The following is a 23911-nucleotide window of genomic DNA, read 5'->3' on the forward strand; positions in this document are numbered from 1 at the left end:
AGACATTTCAGAATATACTGCTGCCACCAAAGACAGCCTATACTTCTAAATAAAGTCCTAAATTAATATACAAATTTAAGCTTTAAAAATATTCTTTAAGAAAAAAGGGGGAAGAACAAAGACTTTTGGAGGAATATGACCTAAAGGAAAGGTCCTTTGAGGTCGATGGGTGCCCTAGGAAGAAAAAACACAAAACAAAAACCACCCACCCCACCCCGCCAGATCCTTAAATTAAACAAATGAAGTAAAGCACACTTGGGGAGGATATGGGAGAATTAGATTTAAAAAACAAAAGCATTTCATTAAAAACAAACAAACAAACAAAACCCCAAACTAACTTCCTCACAGGAAGTCTACTAGTAGTAACAGGTGTTAGAGGCCAACACATTCATTTTACATAATTGCTAGTTTCATTTCTTGCTCTTGCTGTAATAATTATGCACCAATTGCTGGTTAGACTCAATCAGATAAAACATCACAGTGGGCAAGATTCATTCTGTTACATTTCATCTAGCTGATCAGAGCAATGTCTGCTTGCTTCCTTGGTGAAAGCATCCAGAATGCCCAGGGGTCTGTTCAGAAACACGCTCTAAGTAGGACGAAAGCAGCACACTGCACGGGGAGGGGCCTGTGTGCAGAAACAGCAAAGACTGGAATTCATCTTGCAATTTAGTAAAGTTACCCACTGCCCTATGGCCTCTGGGAGGAAAACTTGAGATATAGACTCATTAATTTAGTAATGACAGGACAACAGGCAGTGTCAATAAGAAACAACACACAGTCCATATTCAAATCGGAAAATAGCTTAAATGCTACTAGGTTCTACATAGAGTTCAACTGAACACCTGCTATGACTTTTCCTTGTTCTCAATTCTGGCAGGTAGGAGGACTCCTTCAAGGGAAGCCTGCTACACTTTTTAAAACACAGGTTATGTTTTAACATGTTTAACATGTAAAATTACATGTAATTGGCTTTTTGGTATCCTCAAAATAATGGAGAACCTGAAGCCCCCTCCACTGGATCCCCTTTTATAGCTTTGGGATTTCAGCCTCTGGGCTATAATTTCTATTACACTATTGGGGCAAATTGTTCTGCCCTTTCTAATGTCAATAATAAGCCTGCCAAATTAGAATGATTTATAGGTAGCAGGCCTAACCTTTACTAAAATCAAGGTAAAAATCCTCTCTAACTACATTATATATTAGTAATGTCTGCTGACATGATAACAGAATTAAAACCCAAAATTAATATACCCGACTTTCCCCCTTCCCCTGCCCGAGATGAGCTGTTCAGTAACATGTGATGCAAAGTACTTCTGGGCACAGGGACACGTGCAATGGCGTGAACTGACAGACAGATGAACATGTACAGTGTCATATTTGCAAGGGAGATATTCAAGTTTAGTCACCATCCTGAGGACATCCGCCCACACAGTGAATTGTTAGTGTGTGCCCTACTCCCCAAAGGGAAGGGTTAAAGCAACACCCACACCGAGCCTACATGCTCAGTACGCCTTTAGCTTTTGGGGCCCACCACTGCCATTTCTAACAAGCACCTTCACATCCAACTGGGGTCAAAAGCTTGTTTTTAGGAACGTGCTCTTGCTCTATGATACCGGGTGGACCCTTCATAAGGGCAGCTTGGAAAGGCTGTTTGTAGAAACCTGAAGCAAATTACTCATTCTTAACTCATCCTTATAATTCCTGTCGCTCTGTCTCTGAACTATGATTTTATGTCCCAGATCAGCTTTGAATCTTCTTGCTAGATTCCCTAGTCTGCTTACAAAACAAATTCACCTGGCCCTTGACAGCACACGGCTAGACGTAATGGTAAGGGAGAATCAGAGATTTGGCAAACTCCTTATGGCAAAGCTACTTGCCAGCGGTGCCTCCCTTCGGGGTTGATGGAGTCAGGAGAGCCGATGACTCCAGGTGAGTCCCTCAGTGGAAGCCTGTACTGACGTGAATGAGCCCAGCTCAGACAGAAGCTGTTTTCATGACACAATGTTATCATCAAGGACAAGATTCTTCTGAAAGCTTCCAGAAGTACACATGATTTTCATAACTTCTTGGGTATCAAGAGAAAGCTAAGAATAAAAAACCAACAGGGGCATAAAAACACAAAGTGGGAGAGTTTATATTCTTTCCAAATATCAATCTAAACTGGATTCCACTCGCCACTGTTCTGAATTGTGCTCAACAAGAGAGGCTGGAGAGGAGAATCAGAGTCTGTGGCTCTCTATGGAGGCTGGGGGCCAGGTGGAAGGAGGGCTAGACCAGGGGCTACAAGGTTATTTCCAACCATGAACTGCCCTCTTCTTTCTGCTGGTAGAGATGGGACTCTGGGGCATGACACCTGCCCTAGTCAGTAGAAAACAGGTCACCAGCAGAGGGTAGGGGGGCCAAGCCCCCTGTGACGTTGGGCAGCAATGAGAGGTCTGGCAAGCTCTGAATATGGGACTTCAGTTCCTTGCGGACCTGGGTTACCCGAGCAAGCTTCTGTTTATATTCCTAAAGAGACAAAGAGAAGACAACACTGTAAGTTTTTACATGCTGACGGTCAAGTTTAAGGAGCTAATATAGATACTCTCACCCTCTTGCGCCACTTTCTCCCCACCAGACTGCCCCTCCCCTATTCAGCCAAAGGACAATGCCAGGGTTTTGGAACCCTCAAAAGGTTAAATCTTTATATAAAAAAGGAAAGCTGATTTCAATACTGGCAATAGTATGAAATGGTATTTCACTTAGCACGAGATATGGAAGCGAAAAGAAGTGACATTTTGTATTTGCAGTGTCTTTTATTCGGTTCTCAGCTATTTCAAAATGCCTTATAAAATAAAACGCAGATGCTTAGGGTTTACAATTATTTTGAAGGCTACCCCTAGACATGGCTGAAAAAAATCACTATAAACCATACTTTCTGTGTTAAACTTAGATTTAACCAGATTTATCATTTTTGCAGACAAGGACACAAGCTCAAAATACGCAATGACACTACCTGTGTCCAGGACTTCCTCAATCCATCCCCGAGGCTTCTAGCAGTCTCCCCTAAACATGCCAGACTTCTCTTCCAAAAGCTCAGTGTCCATCAGTCACCCCCGAGAAAGGCAAGCATGGCACCGCCTATCTCCACAACTGCTCAGAGTTCAAGGTCTTCTAAAATTAGCTCCCGCCTGGCAGGAGGGGGTCAATGGGAAAAAAGGGGACATCTGTAATACTTTCAACAATAAAAATTCTAGATCTTTCTTCTCCGGGTCCCAGCAAAGTCCTGCCTCCACTCCTCTGCCTACCTGCCGAGCCCACCTCTGCAGGGAAAGCTTTCCTCCTCATCCAGGACCCTGGTCCCATCTCCACCTGCTCCGAAACCCTCCTGTGCATGGGGTGTGCACCTGGGCCCCTGACAGGCTGCTCTACGGTGCTCTCTCCATACCTGTTAGACTTCTATGGTCCTTAAAATATGACTTCCCTGATGGTGGGAAGTGAGTATACTACTTCCTTTCCTTGGCTCCCAGCTAAAGGTCCTCTTGGTAAATCTGTATGGAATAACCACTAGGTTATGTGAGGTCCATGGTTTACGGACTCCTTGGGGCTTGTCTTTTTCCCTCTAGCTGTGCCACCTCCTTAGTGTTTCTGCACAGACAAGGATATTCCTGAGACTGGGTCCTTGCTGACTAATGCCGCTCCTGCGGGAACATAACAGAAAACACTGGGCTAAGACTCAAAGCCCTGGCTTTAGTTCTGGCTCTGACTATAACTTGCTGTGTGACCGTGGATGTTTCTTCTCTTCCTTTGTCCTCACCTTCCTTACGTGAAATGAAAGACTGGACTACCTACCAGATCTTTCTTCAAGTTCTAGATTCCTTCATGCCAACACCTTACGCATACTCGGAGAGGCAGAGGGTTTGAGGGCATAAGCACTTCTGGGAAAAGCGCTAAGACAGGAAATGAGCTAAATGAACACTCAGTTCAAGTTGTAAAGACAAAGTCCAAGCAAGGAGTGGGAGAGGGGAAGCGGGGATGGGGCAGGAAGGCTGTGCCCCACGCTCCCGTGGGCGGCCAGCCCTCCCCTGAGATAACGGCTGCTCACACAGGCCATCATGTGAAGAGGCAGGGAAAGAAAGTCAGCTCTCTCGGCACTCCAGTTCCTTCCTTTGTAGAATTAATACAACTAAAACCATGACATGTGCTATTAGTAATGACTCCCCCATCAAACCTGTCGGCTTCAGGAGACTAGAACAGACCCGTCTGCGTTCACCCAGCACCCCCCATGCCCAGCACGGCTCTAAACAGCAGGTGTCTCACACAGTTGTCGGAAGAATTAGTAACATAAAATATAATACTTTTAACAAGTACACATTAATCAGCTTTAATTCTTGAAAATGAAGACTAGTTTCAAATGTGAGGATCTAAAAATGTCAAGGTTCCCTGTTCTTTCCTTTACAAACATTTTTCTTCCTTGGCTTTATGTACTTCAAGGGAAATTAATAGAGACCAACTTTCTATTACTGGACATGGATTCATTTCATTAACTTCTTGGATTAATTTCATTAACTTCTCTTGAATTCTAGCTACAAAAAAGGTAAAACAGTTACTAAATAGTTACCCGTGCCCTGGCTGGTTTGGCTCAGTGGTCAGAGCGTCGGCCCGCGGACCAAAGAGTCACGGATTTGCTTCCGGCCCAGGGCACGTATCTGGGTTGCGGTTCATCCCCGGCCCTAGTCGGAGTTGTGCGACATCGATGTCTCTCTCTCCCCGTCCCTCCCACTCTGTCTAAAGATAAATGGAAAGATATCCTTGGGTGAGAATTTAAAAAAAAAAGTTACCCTTACTTCTTGCCCAAATCCTCTGACCAAAGCTGACAAATGGAAGCCACACATCTCGGCAGCTACAGAGCACATCAGTGAAGTGCTCCTTCAAGAACAGTATGGAGATCACTGAGATGGGACAAGAACCCAAGGCTCCTCACTCTTGGGTGAGCCTCAGACTAACATCCGAGGTTAAAAGAAAGGGAAGACAAAACAGTTGATCTGATTAGGTACCACCTTAAGTTCAAAAAACTTTCTCCCAGGCAATCTTTAAAACAAACAAAAACCCCATTTGCTCCTGTTTGGGGTGGGGGTTACCTCATCATGCTTAGGCTGTTATTATAAAAAAAAAAACACCTTCACTTTAATAAAAAGAAATATGTTCCACATTAACATCCTCTCTTCAGGCAACCCTGAAAGCTAATGGATCCTGCCGCCCACAACTCCTCACGCTACTGGTTACTCTTTCCAAAGGGATTCCTATTTTAAGAGCAGATGCATGAGCCTAGGAATCTAGAAAAGACTGAGACTGTCTTTGAAAAGGATGAAAAAATATAGTTTCAAGATACAAGGATAACATACAAACGTCAATTGTTCTGCTATATACCAGCAATGAACAAGTGAAATGTGAAATTAAAACAAATAAGAATTTATATTAGCACCCAAAACAATAAAATACTTAGGTATAAATCTAACAAAGTATGTACAAGATTGTATGAGGAAACTATGGAACTCTGATGAATAAACAAAAAAAGGAAAAAATTAAAGAGATATTCTATGTTCATGGCTAGGAAGACTCAATACTGTTATGACATGAGTTCTTCCCAACTTTATCTATAGATCCAGTGCAATTCCAATCAAAATCACAGCAAGTTCTTTTGTGGAGATGGACAAACTGATTCTACAGTGTTTATGGAGAGGGAAAAGACTCAGAATAACCAAAACAATATTGAAAAGAATAAAGTCAGACCTACCTGACTCCAAGACTTACTATAAAGCTACAGTAATCAAGACAATGTAGTACAGGCAAAAGAACACAAAAATAGATCAATGAAACAGAATGGAGAGCCCAGAAATAGACCCATATAATCAACTGATCTTTGACAAAGAAACAAAGGCAATACAGTGGAGAAAAGATAGTATTTTCAACAAATGGTGCTGGAACAAGTGGATACCCACATGTAAAACACACACACACACACAAAACAAATCTAGACATAGGTCTTACATCCTTTATAAAAATTAACTCAAAATGAATCACAGATAAAAATGTAAAGCACAAAACTATAAAACTCCTAGAAGATAACACAGAAGAAAATCTAGATGATCTTTAATTTGGTGATGACTTTTTAGATACAAAACCACAGGCATGATCCATGAAAGAACTAGTAAGTTGGATTTCATTAAAATGAAAAAAAAATCTGCTCTGTGTAAGACACTGTCAAGAGAATGAAAAGACAAACCACAGACTGAGAGAAAATGTTTGCAAAAGACATCAGGGAAATGCAAATTAAAACAACAATGAGATATCACCACACACCTATCAGAACAGTCAAAGTCCAGAATACTGACACCACCAAATGCTGACAAGGATGTAGAGCAACGGGAACTCTCATCCATCGCTGGTGGGAATGCAAAATGGTACAGCTACTTTGGAAGATGGCAGTCTCTTACAAAACTAAACATACTCTTACCATAGGATCCAGCAATTAATGCTCACTGGTACTTAATGCTAAGGAACTGAAAACTTAATGTCCACAAAAAACGTGCATGAGTGTTTATAGCAGCATTACCCATAACAGTCAAAACTTGAAAGCAACCAAGAAGTCTTCCAGTAGGAGAATGAATAAACAAACCTTGGTATATACAAACAACAGAATATTATTCAACACTAAAAAGGAATGAGCTATCAAGCCATGAAAGAACATTAAAAACATAAAACTAAGTGGAAGAAGCCAATCTCAAAAGGCTGAGAGTCCAACTACATGACATTCTGGAATAGGCAAAACTATGGAGAGAGGAGTTGGAGGGGGGAGGGATGAACAGACGGGCAGAGAGAATTTTTAGGGTAGTGAACATACTGTGATGCTGGGTATGTCCAAATCTGTAGAATGTACACGACCAATGTGAACCCTAATGCACATTATGGACTTTAGGACATTATGATGTGTCAGTGTAAATTCACTGATGGTGACAAATGCACCACTCTGGTGGGGGATGCTGACAGTGGGGAGGACTATATATGTGTGTGGGTAGGGGGTACATGGGGAATCTCTGTATGTTCCTCTTAATTGTGTTATGAAACTAAAATTGCTCTAAAAAAAATACCCTTAAAAAAAAAAACCTAAAAGACCTATGGGCCAAAAGGTTTAAATGCAATCAGCAAGGATTGATAGGTATATGCTCTGAATATCCAACTACAGGTAAAGATTGCCTTTCAAACTATGAAAACATGTACCTGTTTACCTGGGACAGATGAATGACCCAGCTTAATGCCTTGAGGAGAGATGAATAGGTTAGAATTCACAACAAGCTCTAACTAGGTCAAATAGAAGCTACAGTAATTTTATCGTCCTTAAATAGATTTTGTAGTAACTGACCGTGATCTCCCCCACTCCTCCCACTTTTAAAAATAGATGTAGCCTTTTCCCAAATAAAGTCATCCATTAATATTGTCATAGACTAACAAAAAAATTAAGAGTGATCCTGGCTGGTTTGACTCAGCAGTTAGAGCGTCAGCCCTCAGACCAAAGGGTGAGCTTCAATTCTAGTCAACGTAACTGGGTTGCGGGTTCTATCCCTGCCCCAGCTGGGGTCGTGTAGGAGGCAACAATCGATGTGTCTCTCTCACGTGGATGATTCTCTCTCTCTCTCTCCCTCCCTTCCACTCTAAAAAAGCAACAGAAAAATATCCTTGCGTGAGGGTTAACAACAAAAAAAGAGCGAATCCAAACGAATCTATCACTCAAATACAACTCCAACTTCACCTGCCTCCCAATTCTTCCTCTTCTTAGGCTCTCTTGGTTGGGTCACAGCACTCTCTTAATAGCTGCCTTTCCAGTTATTATTTTTTTCTCAACCCATCAGCCTGCCTTCTGACAGAAGTGTGATCTACAAGCTCTGCTGCTACAAGGTTCCAAACTGTGCCCTCAGCAACTCCTGCTCTCAGAAGAAATCCAGTCTTCTTCTCATAACAGTAAAACCAACTTCAGTGTGATGAGACCCATTCAAATTCTTCTGACTCACTTAAGTGAGCTGCATCCCACAATCTCTTTAGCACACAAGCACCACTCAGGTATAGAAATGATGTGGCAAGTATAAAATACACTGTGCCTTGTGTAAAATACCTTCCACTTGTGTGTGATAGAGCACTGTGCCTTTAATATAACACTCATGCTACCTGCCTGATGCAGGAGTCGAGAGAGCAAGACCCGCACAATTCACATCAGCAGGATGGCAGCGCTGCAGCGCTCCACTCATCATTCTTCTCTCCTACCAGTTGCTTCGTCTCAGCCACAGCTCACGTGTCTCCTTATGTATTCAGACACTTGCCTTCCCCCCACTACCGATCTTAAAGCAAGAGAAAACACGGTAAACTGGTAAACTCAGGTAGTCTTGTTGCTTTTTCTTTCCTGCTCATGCATAATTTATACTGGGGTGGTGGCAGAGGGGTTGGGCTGAATTCTCCATCTGGCTACATGCACCTACTGTAACAACTTCTACCTCACCCTTGAGAGGCTGAGGGGAGCCGTGAAACAGGTAAGAGTTCTGTCAGACTTCTGCTGCTACCCTTGTTTCACGATCTTTGAGGAGGAGGTGGAAGGGAACATCTGTGATAAACTGCCTGGGTTTATCTGACTGCCAAGAAACGTTTAAAGTGAACAGGGTAAAGGCCCAATGTGTAGTTTTGAGATAATGCCTAGGATTTATGCTCCTGGCAAAGCTTTGGAATCTCAGCTTAAAGACTCTCCAAAGTTCCAGGAGAAAGTGTCTCCAACATCCCCCTGCTTCTAGTGGATCCAGCTGACACGGTGTGAACGCAGCCCATTATGGAGCACCAAGACAATTGGCTGAAAGAAACAAGGCTTACACATTCTTTGCCTTTTTTGGTTAGAGCAGTAAGCCAGACCTGACATGCTGCAGATCAGCTCTGAGATAAGAGGGTTAAAAATGACAAGGGCTGACACTGCAATGACCTTTCTGCAGGAATTTCATTTTCAAAACAAACAAAATTATAAGCATTTCTTTCCTCTAGCAACTCGTAAGAAATACTGAACAAAATGTAAACATTGTAAAGCCTATATTTTCCTTGCTAGGAAGTATTTACATAAGAAAAAATGTGTTAGAAATAACATCACAGGCAGGGGCTTGACTCGATGAAACATGATTTTCAGTATCAAGACTCATGTTTTCCTTTATCTTGCCCTGTTGTGTTACAGGACATATGGTATATAAAAATTACCCACTGCTCAGCTACTCCCAATTAAGAGTCATACAAGGTCATTATGCATGAAGCAGTTTATGAAAGGCCTGTTTTAAAGATGACCTACCACACTGAATTTAAGTCAAAGAACTGCTTCATCACATAAAGGTTGGGAGAGCCGAGCAAAAAGGGGAAGCTGGTCCTCACCCTAATATTATTTAAAATAACCACTCAGCCAGCACCCCCATCCTGCCAGGAGGCTTATCTCCAGCCACTAAGGCTCATAAGGACCTGCTATTAGAAATCACAGCTCCTACCTAAACCACAACTTGATTTTTTTTCTTTCTTCATTCCTTTTCTCTCTGTCATGTTTTTTAAAGGGAAAATACAACATACAAATCTTTGGACTGAAAATAAAAATGCCACTTCTAATTTTTCTTCAAGGATCTATGCAGGAACAAAAAACATCACTGACCTGCACCTTTCTCCCAGCCAGCTCCATGCTCCCATATGATTAGTGGCAGCTGCGACATTTCAAAATGATACATTCTGGGGTGTCACAGCAAGGCTGGAGCTGCTGAGTAAGATGCTGGGGAAGATACAAGGAAAGAGGAAGTTGTGGCTCCAATTCCAGTGCTCAGGGCCTCTTAGCTCCATTACCAAAACCAGTAATAAAGGTACAAAGTATCTTCCAGAAGGGAAAAGGACAAAATGGCTACAGCGAGAGAAATGTTCTCAAAGCCATCCAATCACACACTGGGGGAATCAAACGGAATGGGCTTCTTAGGCTTGAAATCATACCACAAAGTGTTTCCAGGGCACTTCTTTCTCCCCAGAGGACCCTTTACACAAAGGGTTTACAGGAAGCTTCTATGCCACCACAAACCCCTTCTGACAGGGATTTGTAAAAGCAAAGGAGAAAGAATAAAGAGTTAGTGTTTACACAAAACTAAAGTAATAAAACTAAAACAAATAAAATCAATTTTAGGACTGGGCAGATGTAATTATAAAGATAAATATTTACAATTGAAACACAAGTCCATTAAATGTTTGAAGAGAGCCTTATTAAAAAAAGCACCTGGGATCTTAAAAAATGTTTACATTACTTATGTAATGGGACCCTCATTATGTAAGACCAAATACTAAAGCACAATGAGAACTATTTACTAGTTATAATTAGTTCTCTCTTTTTTAAAGTTAACTGTCAAAAATATGTTTCATGCAAGTAACAAAGCCCCACAAACTGGCTTCCTTAAGGACCACTCAATGGAAAACCAGGTTATTGATGTTGTGCTGACAAACATTAAAGGTGCAGGCCTATCAAGTGTTTATCCTTTTGAGCCAAACACTGGTAGTCAAGCATTTCTGGAGGGCAGGTGAGAAGCAAAGGGTAGAAAGGAAAGGGACAGTTTTCACACAACAGGATTTCAAGCAATGTTGAATTCAATTTTGGGTACTAGAAGGTCTGACTGGGGCAGCAGTCTGTAGGTTATTGCACTACATTTGAATACAGCTCTCTCTACAAGCAATAAAAATACGTTAATTCCTTTCCACTAGCAAACAAAAAGGAGGGGGGTTGCTGTGGTAGATCAGAAAAAAAACCCGAGTCAGAAAATCCAGGTTCAAATCCTACACTATCACTTGCCTGCAGTGTGACGACTTCACCTCACTGGGCTTAGTGTCCTTATATATAAGACAGGAATGGAAATAATGTCCACACCAGGGGGTGGTTGTGAGATATGAATGAGACCAGGCACTTGCTAAGCTGTTCAATTTGAATTAGTAGATCTGAAGAGGGAAAGAGCACCTCTCCTATATTTATTATTTTATGAGCACTATTTAATCTTCCTGATTTATATGTTAGAAATAAAGAAAAAGAGTATTAATGGGATAAAACATCCTTCCTCTATCAAACCACTTGAGTATGTCCTGAAATTTTAGCACATTTACTAGAAGCTGGCATGGAAAAATGAAAGGACCTTTGCCCTGGCCGGTTTGGCTCAGCGGTTAGAGCGTTGGCCTGCGGTCCGGAGAGACCCGGGTTCGGTTCCCGCTAAGGGCACGTACCTTGGTTGCAGTTTGTCCCCGGCCCTGGTTGGGTCGTGTGGGTGGCAACCACTCGATGTGTCGCTTTCACGTCGATGTTTCTCTCTCTCTCTCCCTCTCACTCTATCTGAACAAAATATCGAAAAATGTCCTCGGGTGAGGATAAAAAAAAAAAAAAAAAGAAAAAAAAAAAGAAAAATGAAAGGACCTTTGACCTCCAAGATGGGGGGGGGTGTCACAATTTTATAACTAAGTGGCACCATCAATCTACCAATCTATTAATCTAAATCCTATCAATCTAAAGACCAAGAGAGGGGAAGGAATTCATCTATGGAGCAAAGCCTAGATCTCGTGGGAACATTTTCAACCTGGAAAGAGTCCCCAGCAAAGGTAAACAGGTGACTCTTAAACAACATGGGGTTAGGAACGCCAACTCCCTGAGCAGTCGAAAACCTGCATATAACCTTTTACTCCCCCCAAACTGCCTTATATGAAGTGGTACAGAACAATGCATTAAGTCAGTCCTCCACACCCATGGATTCCCAACTGTGGATCAAAAATACTGTTTCTGATCCTGCAGTTGGCTGAATTTGCAAATGCAAAACTCTGGCATGAAGGGCCAACTGTATAGTTATTTAAAAAAATCAGAGTATAAATGGACCTGCGCAGTTTAAATCTGTGTTGTTCAAGGGTCAACTGTACTCTGACCTAGCCTAGAGATGAACCTAGCTGCCACCTGAGATCATGACACTGTGCCTGGGGTAGGACTGGTGATAAAAGACAATACAGACGGGATTGTATGATCTGGTCAGAGAAATAACCAAATAACCCATAAACAGAATGACTAACTACATGGTGCTCTAAAGAAAAAGACAGAGAGCTTTGACAGTATATGGAGTGGGGCAGGGGGTGATGTGGCTTTATGGGGTAGAGGTGGGAATGGGGTGTCAGGGAAATACTATTTGACCTGGGATATAAAAGATGAACAGGAATCAACTAGGTAAGGGTAACTGGTAGAAGTAAAAGGGCAGTGTTCTGGGCAAAGGGATTAGCACAGTTGTTCTCAACCTTCCTAATGCCACGACCCTTTAATACAGTTCCTCATGTTGTATGTGGGCGTATCTGCTGCATGTGGGCGGACCCGCCTGGAGACGGATAGAGGAGCAGTGTCTCGGTTCATAAGACCATGGAAAATATGTGTTTTTCGATGGTCTCAGGACACCCCTGTGAAAGGGTCGTTCGACCCCTTTGGGGGTTGAGACCCGTAGGTTGAGAACCGCTGGATTAGCATACGTAAAGCCAGACAAAAAAGGCCAGCACAAACAAAATACAATGAAACACTCCCGATGAGGTCAGGAAGGGCCAAGTCATGGGACATGTGTGGCAAGGGGGATCATCAAGGATGTGGGCCTACATTCTAGGAGCAATGAGAATCCATTTAGGTGTTTAAGCAGGGAAATGACATGCTCAGAGCTGCACTTTGAAAAAATGACAGGGCTGCCACGTGAAGAATGGATTACAGGACATAAGAACAAATGCAGACGGAGCCGTAAAAAGGCTATGCAGGGGATCAGATGAGAGACATTGACAGTTTGGACTAAGGTGGTAGAAATGGTGACAGGGACGAAGACGAGGGGGACAGATTCAAGAAAATTGAGGAATTAAAAATCGTAATGGCTTGGCGATCACTCCAACATGGAAGATGCATGATGGAAGGTCATATGGCAGAGGAGCAGCAGAGGAGCTGAGGGAGGGCCTGGGACAAAAGGAGGCTGAAATGACTGATTTGGGAGGTGAGAAAAATAGGGGGAGAAACACTGGATGGGGCCTAGTGTCTGGTTTTGATGAATGGTGATGTCATTCTCCAAGACAGGCAAAGAGAAGGAAAGGGAAAGTTACAAGGAAGAGAAGGTCTGTTTTGGCCATGTTAAGTTTGAGGTGTCTGCAGAAATAAGCTCTATCAGTCTGAACTAAAAGGAAGGGTCTGGGCTAGAGATCTACAGTTAAGCCATCAGCATACTTTAAGTATGTCATTCAAGGAAACGGTCCAGAATGAGAAAAAGACTAAAGGAATATCAACATTAACAGGGCAAACAAAAGGAGAGAGACTAGAACCAGTAGAGAGTGGGTATGAGAAAATGGAGAAGGAAAAACAGTAGAGAAGGCCAAGAGGAGAAAGCAAGATGAGACAGCCTGGGAAGTATCTTTTGGTTTTTGAGGTTAGACTGCAGGTGAGGGATTCTGAAGACAGCCCCTTCGGTGGAATATAGATGTGCATGCCAAGCTGCAATGGTTCAATAGTAGAGGTAGCAAAAGAAAACAGGACACCATTATAGTTAAAAAGGGATAGCGGCCCTAGCCGGTTTTGCTCAGTGGTTAGAGCATCGGCCTGTGGTCCAGAGAGACCCGGGTTCGGTTCCCACTAAGGGCACGTACCTCAGATGCAGTCTGTCCCCGGCCCTGGTTGGTCGTGCGGTGGCAGCCACTCGATGTGTCCCTTTCACGTCGATGTTTCTCTCTCTCCCCCTTCCACTCTATCTGAACAAAAAATGGAAAAATGTCCTTGGGTGAGGATAAAAAAAAAGGGATGGCGGCAGTGGTATGGGGTGTGCCCATATGAATGAGATTTTAAAATATATGTATATAATAGAGGCAAAGCATGATGCCTGCTGAGGACACCTTCAGTCAGTCTACTAGAGACTTCTGCAGAAAGGAAAATAAATTGGCCTTAAAGGCCCTGTGCGATAAGGAAAAGCAGATACTAACAATTTCAGGTCAAACACGTGTTGGAACCTGTTTGTTCCAACTGAGGGTAAAATTGTTACTTTATAAATAGAAAATCACAACAAAGACAAAAGACTTCGAGGACCACGGGCCTCAACAGAGAAAGCAGAGAGTCTGGAAATTACATTATAGATCCTCATCACTGAATCATAATTAGGGTAAACAACAGCTTTATGGGAATAACTCCTAGTAAGTCTATGCCCCAGAATAAAAACACTGTGGGCAAAACAGGACTTGAAAAAGCACTAAGTTCATCATACTGGACAGAAAAAGTGGGATATGTCCATTCAAAATCACTATCCAAAAGACAAGTACCACATGATCTCACTTATTTATGGAATATAATGAACAAAATAAGCTGACTATCAAAATAGATCCATAGACATGGAAGTAGGGAACAGACCGATAAACCTCAGAAGGAAATGGGGTGGGAAGAGATAAATGAAAGAATTTATACGCATATATACATAACCAACAAACACAGACAACAGTGTAGGGAAGGTGGGTGGGGGGAAGGAGGAAAAAAAGGGAACATCTGTAATACTTACAACATTAAAGATAAAGAAAATACAACAACAACAAACAAAATCATTACCCAAATTCCAAGAATGCTTAGAAAGCTGCTGGTAAATTTTTGTTGAGTTGTAATTTACAGTTATTCTGCTTAAAATTCTCCAAGTATCTAATGGGCAAGAAAACTATCCACACTTTTTCCTAAAGATGTTTGCAGGATCTAAATATGGAAGATAAAAAATAAGGAGGTTTGCAAAAACCTAATGACAGCTGGCTGACACCATTACTTCTTCACATGAAGCATGCCACACCTTAGGAGCTCATGGACTTCATTTGCAAAGGTTTTGTTTTGACTCCTGATTATAACCATGAACATTTTTGAGCGAATCATGGGAAAAGACTCTTTCTGACTTTATTTCAAGCCTCACATTTTATACAGAAGAAAGCAAAAGTCAGAGATGTAATTTCAAGATTGCAAAGTACACCGCAATCCAATTTGACTTTCTTCAAAGATCATACCTTGAAGTGGGAGTAGAAGGCCCACCTCAACAGTACAGGCATACCTTGTACAATAAAGTCAGTTGTGATCTTTTTGCTGGTGGAGGGTCTTGCTTTGTTTGTAAAAATCACATCTGTGAAGTGCAACAAAGTGAAGCACAATAAAAACAAAGTATGCCTGCAGTAGGGATACTCAAAGATAAAATTAGATCTTTGCTCAAAATAACATGTACCCATTGGGTCAAATAGACACTCAGACATGAGCTCAAATTTCTGTAACCTGAACTCTGCTCTCAAAGTTATGCTCACTGAAGGCAATGTTATAATAAGTATCTGTGATTTCCCTACAGCTGTTTCAAGCTTTGGGAAAAAAACAAAAACCTTCTAAGGCAGGAATGCATACTGCTGGCAAAGACCAAGAAATGTGTATGACCTTCAGCATACTATAAAACAGGCAGATAGCCGCACATACACCTAGAATCTATACTGAAATTGACAGAGAGAGAAAAAAAAAAGAAAAATTCCCAATATTGAAAGCTAACCCAATGGGGGAAAAAACCCACAAATGCTCAATAAAAATAATCACTGAATATCCAACCACAGATATTCAAGCAGTCACTTAAAATGTTTATAAAGTGTGTGTTCATGAGGGAAAATGATCAAGTAAAAAACAAAAAGGCATGACAGAAAACTACTCACACATTATGATCATTTTAATTTTAAAACAGGAAAAAAATAATAAAGGAACTATACCAAAATTAAAAGTAGTTATCTCTGGATAGTGAGATATGATGCCCCCTCCCCCCCAAATTTCCTGTGATGTTTCTTTTATAATCAGAATAAAAGAAAAAGAAAGAACTGACAGTATTAGTTGACTAAGAATGACTGTCCTGCAGATAAGCCTAGTGACGAGGGGCCAAGATGATGTTCTGACTTAATGTGTAGATGTGTACTTTATAAATATAAAAACTAGCATACACCAGCTAAAACTCAGTGGAGCTGTTCTAGAAAGTAGGAGGAATCACCAAAAGTTGGCCTATACATATGAAAACAATGCTATGGCTAAAAGTGTGAAATTCTAGGTGGGAGAGCTTTGGAATCATGTCACTTTTTCAGTGGAAGTCTCATGCTCTTAGGGTACCCAGATTGCAAAGTACATTATAATGTGGCATTTTTTTCCCCCTGGAGTGAAGAGAGATAAACATTGTGATACAGAAAGAATACACAGCCCTGGCTGGTTTGGTTCAGCGGTTAAGAGCGTCGGCCTGCGGTCCTGAGAGGCCCGGGTTCGGTTCCCGCTAAGGGCGCGTACCTCGGTTGCAGTTTGTCCCCGGCCCTGGTCGGTTGTGTGGGTGGCAGCCACTCGATGTGTTCCTTTCACGTCAATGTTTCTCTCTCTCTCTCTCTCTCTCTCTCTCTGTTCCTCTCTCTCCCTCCCACTCTACCTGAACAAAAAAAAATGGAAAAATGTCCTCGGGTGAGGATTAAAAAAAAAAAAAAGAAAGAATACACACATGTACCTACACACACACAGAGACACCCTGATATTCTAGCTGCAAATCTGGCCTAAGTGATAATGGTCAGCAGCAACTGACATGAATGAAAGGAATCCAAGGACCCAACATACAGCCTCTAAACCTCACATTACTCACAGAAACATGTAACTCAAGAAAAGTCTCTATCTACTGGAGGAAAACCTGGGGAGGGGGAGGCTCCCACATCAAAGCAGGGATGAAAAAGCAGTGAAGAGACCATGGCCTGCTACATGGGGAAGGATGAATATAAGACCCCATTATCACTTGACCAGTATAAGCAGACTGACCTTTACAACACTGTCTAACAGCCCATGGTGCTGACAGCACTGCTAGTGCTGGGAGGAGAGAACTGTATGCGAAGGAAGGGCAGTGGGGACAAAGAACTGGTGGGGCTAGGCTATGCAGAGCTGCGAGAGGCAGCCAGAGGCAAAGCCTCTCGGTTCCTTCCTAGAGTCAGGAGTCAGGAGACTAGGGTTCTGGTCCTCATGATTTCCTCTGTGACCTTAAATTGCTCATATAAGCCCTCAGCTTTGTTTTCTCATCTAAAATGAGGATTAGATCACCAGGTCCCATCTGCTCCTAGTGGACAATGAGATACTGGCTTTGATAATCATGGGAAATGGGGAAAATTTACTCCAAAGTTGACTCTCTGTCTCCACCTATTGCCTATCCCATTATTGAAATAAAGGCTTCTAACCATCTGTACCCTGCAGGAAGGTGAGAGATGCTGCCAAAAACAACAGATGGCCATCAGTTTGGTTTAGTGCTCCCGCAGCTATAGCCAAAGAATTTCTCAAGTTGTTATAACCAAATTACAAACAGAAATATGAAGAATCACAAGGCATTTGGGCCATTTCCTCTTTCCCAGCTGTGTTGTCTGAAGTAGAAGGCTCTACTCCTGAGTATTCATTACAGCCAAGGGGGAGGTGCCAAACTGGAGCAAATAGCATCAGTTTCAAGTTCAATGAGCCAACCACCCCCTCCACACACACACCTCAGAGCAAGAACATGTAAAGTCACAGAGGGGACTGGGTATTTAGATTTAGAGCCTTGGTAGCAGAGTGGGTATTCTCAAGCTTTAGATGTTGAAGGCTACTCTAAAATGCAATGATACAACCACTTTAATCCCCCTACATAAAATGTCATTTCTCTAAAACAAGGTTCTTGAGAATTGTTGAAATGATTCAACTTTGGCTACTCTTTTGTGTAGGATGTCTTCTGGCTGCTGACCTTATGAAATCAATTTAGAAGAAACAAAACAAGAACACAAACCTGATGGCAGCCTTAGAGTCTATTCCTGGTCTGTAGCTAACTCCCTTCTCTGGGTCTTGAGTTTTTCTTCATCAATTCAGAGGTCAGACTACATGATCTCTAGTTCCATCCAGTTCAATAGTCCTGTAAGTCTTCACCTAGATATCCAGGCCTCTATGTGCCACTTTACTTTGCAGAGTGAATTTGGCTCTCAATACTGTGCCCTAGTAAGTTTGTTGAGCACACACACATATGTACTCATTACCTTCTAGAGGTGGGGTAAACAGAGTCTACTGGAAGGCAACATGCACTAGTGCCTTCCACAGTGGTCTCCGATACCTATGGTACCTATACAGGACTTTTGTAATATCAAATGCATCAGTAAGTGGTACCCTAGCATGCCTTTTAAAAATGCTGTAGCAGAAATTAAAGAAGATCTAAAAGAAATCTCATGTTAGTGGATTGGAAGACTTAAGATTGTGAAGCTGGTGAGAGTCTCCAAAGCAATCTACAGTTTCAATGCAATCCCTATTAAAATTCCAACAGCCATTTTTTCAGAAATGAAAGAGCAGAAAGCAAATTCATGTGGAATTGCAAGAGGCCCTTGATAGCCAAAATAACATTGGGAGAGAAGAACAATGTCTGAGGACTCATATGTTCTAATCCTAATATGAAGTTATAGTGATTAAAATAGTGTGACACTAGCAATAGGATAGACATATAGATTAGTGGAACAGAATGGAGAGTCCAGAAATAAACACATATATCTCTGGCCAGTTGAGTTTTGAAATAGAATGGAGAATTCAATAAACCCAGATACCTCTGGCCAACTGAGTTTTGACAAAAGTGCTAAGCATTCTTTCAACGAGGGAAAGAACACTTTCTTCAACATACGGTGCTGGGACAACTGGATATCTACATGCAAATAATAAAGTTGTTCCCTACTTCACACCATATACAAAAATTAACTCAAAATGTACCAGTGACCTAAATGTAAAAAAGCTAAAATTATAAAACTACCAGAAGAAAATATATGAGTAAATCTTCATGTTCTGGGATTTGGCAATGGATTCTTAAAACGTGACACCAAAACACAAGCAGCAACAACAAAAGATAATAGAAATCATCAAAATTAAAAACTTATGTCCTTTAAAGGGCATTAATAAGAAAGCGATTAAGAGACAAAATGGGAGAAAATATTTGCAAATCATATAGCTGATGAGTGTATAAAGAACTCTTGCAATTCAACAATAAAATAAACAACCCAATTCAAAAATGGGCAAAGGACTTGAATAGACATTTCTCAAAAAACATATACAAACTGCCAAAAGCACATTAACCAGTCATTACGCACTAGGAAAATGAATCAAAATCACAATGAGTTACCACTTCATGTGTGCTAGGATGGCTAGGATTTTAAAAAATAACAGTAACAGACATTGATGAGGATGTGGAGAAACTGGAACTCCCATATGATTGCTAGTGGGAATGTAAAATAGTGCATCTGCTGTGGGAAACAGTTTGGTGGTTCCTCAAATAGTTGAAAACAGAATACCATGTGACTACAACTCTATTCCTGGGCATACATATACCCAAGAGAAATAAAAACTTACACACAAGTGTTTATAGTAGCATTATTCATAATGACCAAAAGGTGGAAACAACCCAAATATAAAACAGATGAATGGACAAACTGTTGAATATCCAAACCATGAACAATTTAGCCATAAAAAAAAATGAAGTATTGATAAATACTAAAATGTAGATGAATCTCAAAAACATTACGGTAAGTGAAAGAAATCAAACACACTGTATGAAGTATCCAGCATAGGTAAATCCATATAGACAGAAAGGAAACTGGTGGTTGCCTGGGGCTAGGAAGAGGGGGGCACAGGGTGTAACTGGTTAATGGGTATGGGATTTTCTTTTGGTGTAATGTGCAATGTTTTGGACTATAAAAATCGTTACTTTTAATGTTCTGTAAATTTCTCAATTAAGAAATATCTGCTCATAGACCACTTTTCAAGCAACTTGAAAGAAACCCTCTTCTACACAGAAAAAGATTATATCAAGTGCTGAATTCCATTCACAAAACAAGTATTTATAAACTTAAAGGAAAAAAGAAAAAAAAATAAGTTAAGAAATTAGAACTTTGGGAAGAAGACAGACTCTCAAACAAATAATTACATTTCCAAAGTTCTAAGAATTCCAGGTATTTATACACTAAAGGCAATGAAAAGATTAAAACATAAAAGCAGATTTCATTAGCATTGTGATATGACAGTTTTACAACAAGGATGGGCAGTCTAAAAAAAAATTAATATTAAAAAGATAGATATGCTTTATGTACTGTTCTCAACAATAAGAGACTTGAGGAAGAATTCATAGTAGTAATGCATTTTTCAAGCAGCACATATTACAAGTTTTACCAGCACCAGGAGGAGATAATGAAATAGGATCCGTCTATTATAGGATATGAGAGAAAAATCTTAGATTCTAGAGAACAGACTATTCACATTTTTAGCAAGCATAAAGAAAGAACTAAAACCTCTCTCAACATTTTAACGTTGTACCTAGTCATTTGCTATTTTAAATGCAGCAAATTTAGCTCCATTGTTACAAAAAATGATTTTGCTCAAATGGCTGAGAGGCATGGTTTGGGAAAAAAATCTTTAGTTCACAATCTGTACTTTCCAGTGGTGAGTCCCTGCTCTGATTCTCAAGCAATAGAATTCTAATACCCATATAAGTAGAGAAATTTGGGCTGGAAAGCTACAGAATAGACCCAAATCTCTAATCATCACTCTGCCTTAATGACCTCTCATGGCATCTAGGAAACCATTGGTTCTATGGACACCAGAATGAATGATCCCCCAATATAGAGAGAAAGGTGCAATTGTGAGAAAGGGAAATGAACAAAGAGTTAATCCACTCTACCAACCCAATATCTTTCTCAAAGACTGTCCTCTATGGTTGCTTGCCACCCAACAACAGCTGCTCATGATAATCAATGTCTGACAGATCAGAGAAAGCCCTTAATGTGTCGCCAAGGGGCAGTTCAACAGATGGCATGGTGACTTACAACCAGAATCATTAATTACACTCTCTTATTAGTCCCGGGGCACAGTGCTGAAAATGCTTTCTCAGTGAAAGACGAGCATTTCAGATAAATGACCGTCTGGTACTGCCTGTGAAGTTCCCTTTAGGATTTTTGGTCAGTGTCGATTTCTAAATCCAAGCCATACTATTTTTACAGCTGTTTCCCATCTTCCACTTTCAAGCTGGCTAGAAATATGAAGTTCCCAATACCACTACCCATCATCACTCCCATAATCACTACAGGTAAGGATACGACAAAAAATGCCCATCATTCGTTTCCTCCCTCAAGTCAGATGACTGTGTTCAAAGCAAACACAATCTCAGCCAAAGAACTAGCTCAATTTTCCCTCCCTTGGTACCAGAAAATAGTGTTTCCTGAGAGTAGGGTGGGGCAGGGGGACTATGCCCTCTTTCCCTTATCTACTCTAGTATTTCTTGTAATATGTGATTGGTTCTCCAACTCAAAACTGTCCTCCTGTCCCAAATCACTGGTTGCAACTCTTCTCCATGCCTCTTTTAAAAAAAAAGAGAGCCAGACACTTCTGAAAAGGAAGCCTAGTAGCCTGGGGCAAGCAAAAGTTCCCAAATGTCCACACTGGTGGCTGTGTTATCCCAAGGGACTAAGCACCAATGTTATATCAACATGTACTTTATTAAGAAGCCAAACAAATTCATGGTGAGGAACCTAGTTCTTAAGCCCCACCAAAAGGCATTCACATTAATGTCAACTCAGGGTAAAAATAAGTTCTTTCTCACGTTTGAAAACCGGGCTTCAAAACATGACTAAAATTACAGAACTGACTGCAGACAGGGCTTAGAGGCAGACTACTTATTGGCTTTAGCATGATACAAGTCAGAAATAAATCCCAATATAATCCAAAAGAAAGAAAAATTTTACACATTTCCCAAATACCACCAAATAAACAGTCTTTGATTTTGCTGACTCCTGTTCTTTTTGTACCTCAATTTACAATTTGTTTATAAGTGTGAGTTCAAACTAAACGTTAACATCCTAAATGCTGTGATTAAAGAGTTCATCGTGTGTTTCAGTTTGTTCTTTCTTAGATATATAAAAGCAACTTCAATTTTCAATTAGGTTCAAATAATTGCAATATCAAAATGATGTTCTCATGTCATGCATTTTTACAAGACAAAAGGACAAAAATAAAAGTGCTGATGAAGGCATAATAAAAACCTCCTAACGTGAGTTATAGGAAAGAAAACTTGGGAAATCTAGGTCTGCCTTGCAATGTACTCACTTCTAGTTTTTTCTCCTTTTCTGACAAAACATCTTTCTGGTTCTGGGTGTACTCCACCAACATCCGAGCCAGCTGGCGTCGGTCTTCCAGTTCTGCCGCCAGGCGCCCGTTATATTCTGCTAGTAACAGACATGCTTCATCTACTGTTTTTGAAAGACGTTCAGCTGCCTCTTTGTCTAAGTACAAATAAGACCAAAAAATAGAGACAATATACAAATCACATAGGCACCATTGCAAACATTTCTGGGGGAGGTGAACAGTTTCTCTCCAAAAGTACAGAGTCCAAGAATAAGCCAGAACCTGTGGACAAAAACTGGACTGGCTGACAGAGAAACCCAAAGGCACCCCTCCTATCAATAAAACAGGGCATTTCTAAATTACTCGAAGTGAGACAATTGTACAAGGAGGGGAATCTGACAAACATTTCTAAGTGCCTATTCCTACAAAAGCTCTACAAATAAAACAAACAAAGAAATATTTAATGTCATACATGAAATAATTTTTCTATGCCTCAGAGAATTTCAAAAGGACTTTCATTTATACTATTTTGTTAAGTATTCTTTGAACAATCCTCTGAAATACAAAATACAAGCACTGTAAAGCACTATATGAAATACAAAAGCTAGCACTCATTTTTGGATGTGGAAACTGTAAGAAAAAAACAAACACTACACAAGAGGTTCGATATCAGGTTAGCTAAGGAGTTGGGACTCAAAATCAGGTCTCTAAAATGGACCTATCGGACTCTACCTCTTAAACTATGCAAGTCTTGAAACTGGGTATGAGCTCTCTTCTTCCATCCAGCCAAATATCAGTTCTGATAAAACAGAGGCTTTCAAATGCTTCTGAACATGACCTACCGTAAAAAATATACTTTATGTAAACATATAAAAATAAAAGAAACAAAAGTTTCATAAAACAATACTTATCCTTACTATGTGTAAAATGTTCTCTCTTTTATTCGACTGGAAAAAAAAATGCTGGTCATTCCCTACCAGATTGATTTCAATGATTTCAAGTCCAACTCATTGTTTGGAAAATACTATTCTGAAGTATCAAAGTATAAGAAAGGGTATTCTTAGAAGTGATGAAAAAGGTTCAACATTAGGAAATGAGAGGAAGAGACAAAAGGATGATTTATATTTAAAAGAACAAATATAATTAATTACACATGGGTGGTGGTGAGATTAGACTTTTAAATATGTTTATCTCATTTTAAAAAGGTCTTTAAGGATCAAAAGAGTAGATGGGTATTTTAAAACAAAGAGCACCAGGGACTCCAGTAGTTCTGAGACTAAAAGTGAGTTAGACAGTGATACAGATATGCTGTCACTATTACAAGTTGTCAGAGGTGAGAGACCTCAGCATTTTCATAGGTAACTGGGAATTAAGGATTCCCAACATAGTTTCTCTGGCAAACTGTTTGGGTTTTAGTTGCCTTCTGAATATGAATATTGGAAGATGAACAGCTGAGGGATTCCGAATTAGGTCTAATACCAAAGATCAGATACTTCTAACCCCTCCAGTGATAGAAAAACAAAAAAGATGTTTTTGGTGAAGGAGAGGAGCGAGGCAGACAACACAAGGGAAAGAGGCCACCTCAGTCATAGAGGGTAAAGAGGACAGTGAAACTTATTCTTCGACATCAATGGTGTAGTCTGAGAATAAGCTTCTGGGGTGGTTAGGCTGGTTTTAGCT

General features: G+C 40.7%; 1 protein-coding gene across 2 annotated transcripts in view; it reads right to left on the reverse strand.

Moving 5' to 3' along the window:
• Positions 1–16: 16 nt before the first annotated feature.
• Positions 17–23911, reverse strand: part of RPRD1B (regulation of nuclear pre-mRNA domain containing 1B) — a 52800-nt gene continuing 28905 nt past the window's right edge. Inside the window, exons 6-7 of one of the 2 annotated variants that reach the window (XM_036245140.1) lie at positions 22214–22389; positions 17–2511 (exon numbers count right to left, since the gene is read on the reverse strand). In XM_036245140.1, the coding sequence (XP_036101033.1) occupies positions 2362–2511; positions 22214–22389 (326 nt within the window). In that variant the 3' untranslated portion in view covers positions 17–2361. Of the gene's footprint in view, positions 2512–9727; positions 9818–22213; positions 22390–23911 lie in introns of those variants that run through there. The other variant, XM_036245141.1, reaches the window with a different exon arrangement.

Source organism: Molossus molossus, unplaced genomic scaffold, assembly GCF_014108415.1.
Source record: "Molossus molossus isolate mMolMol1 unplaced genomic scaffold, mMolMol1.p scaffold_m16_p_6, whole genome shotgun sequence".
NCBI classification, from domain to species: Eukaryota; Metazoa; Chordata; class Mammalia; order Chiroptera; family Molossidae; genus Molossus; species Molossus molossus.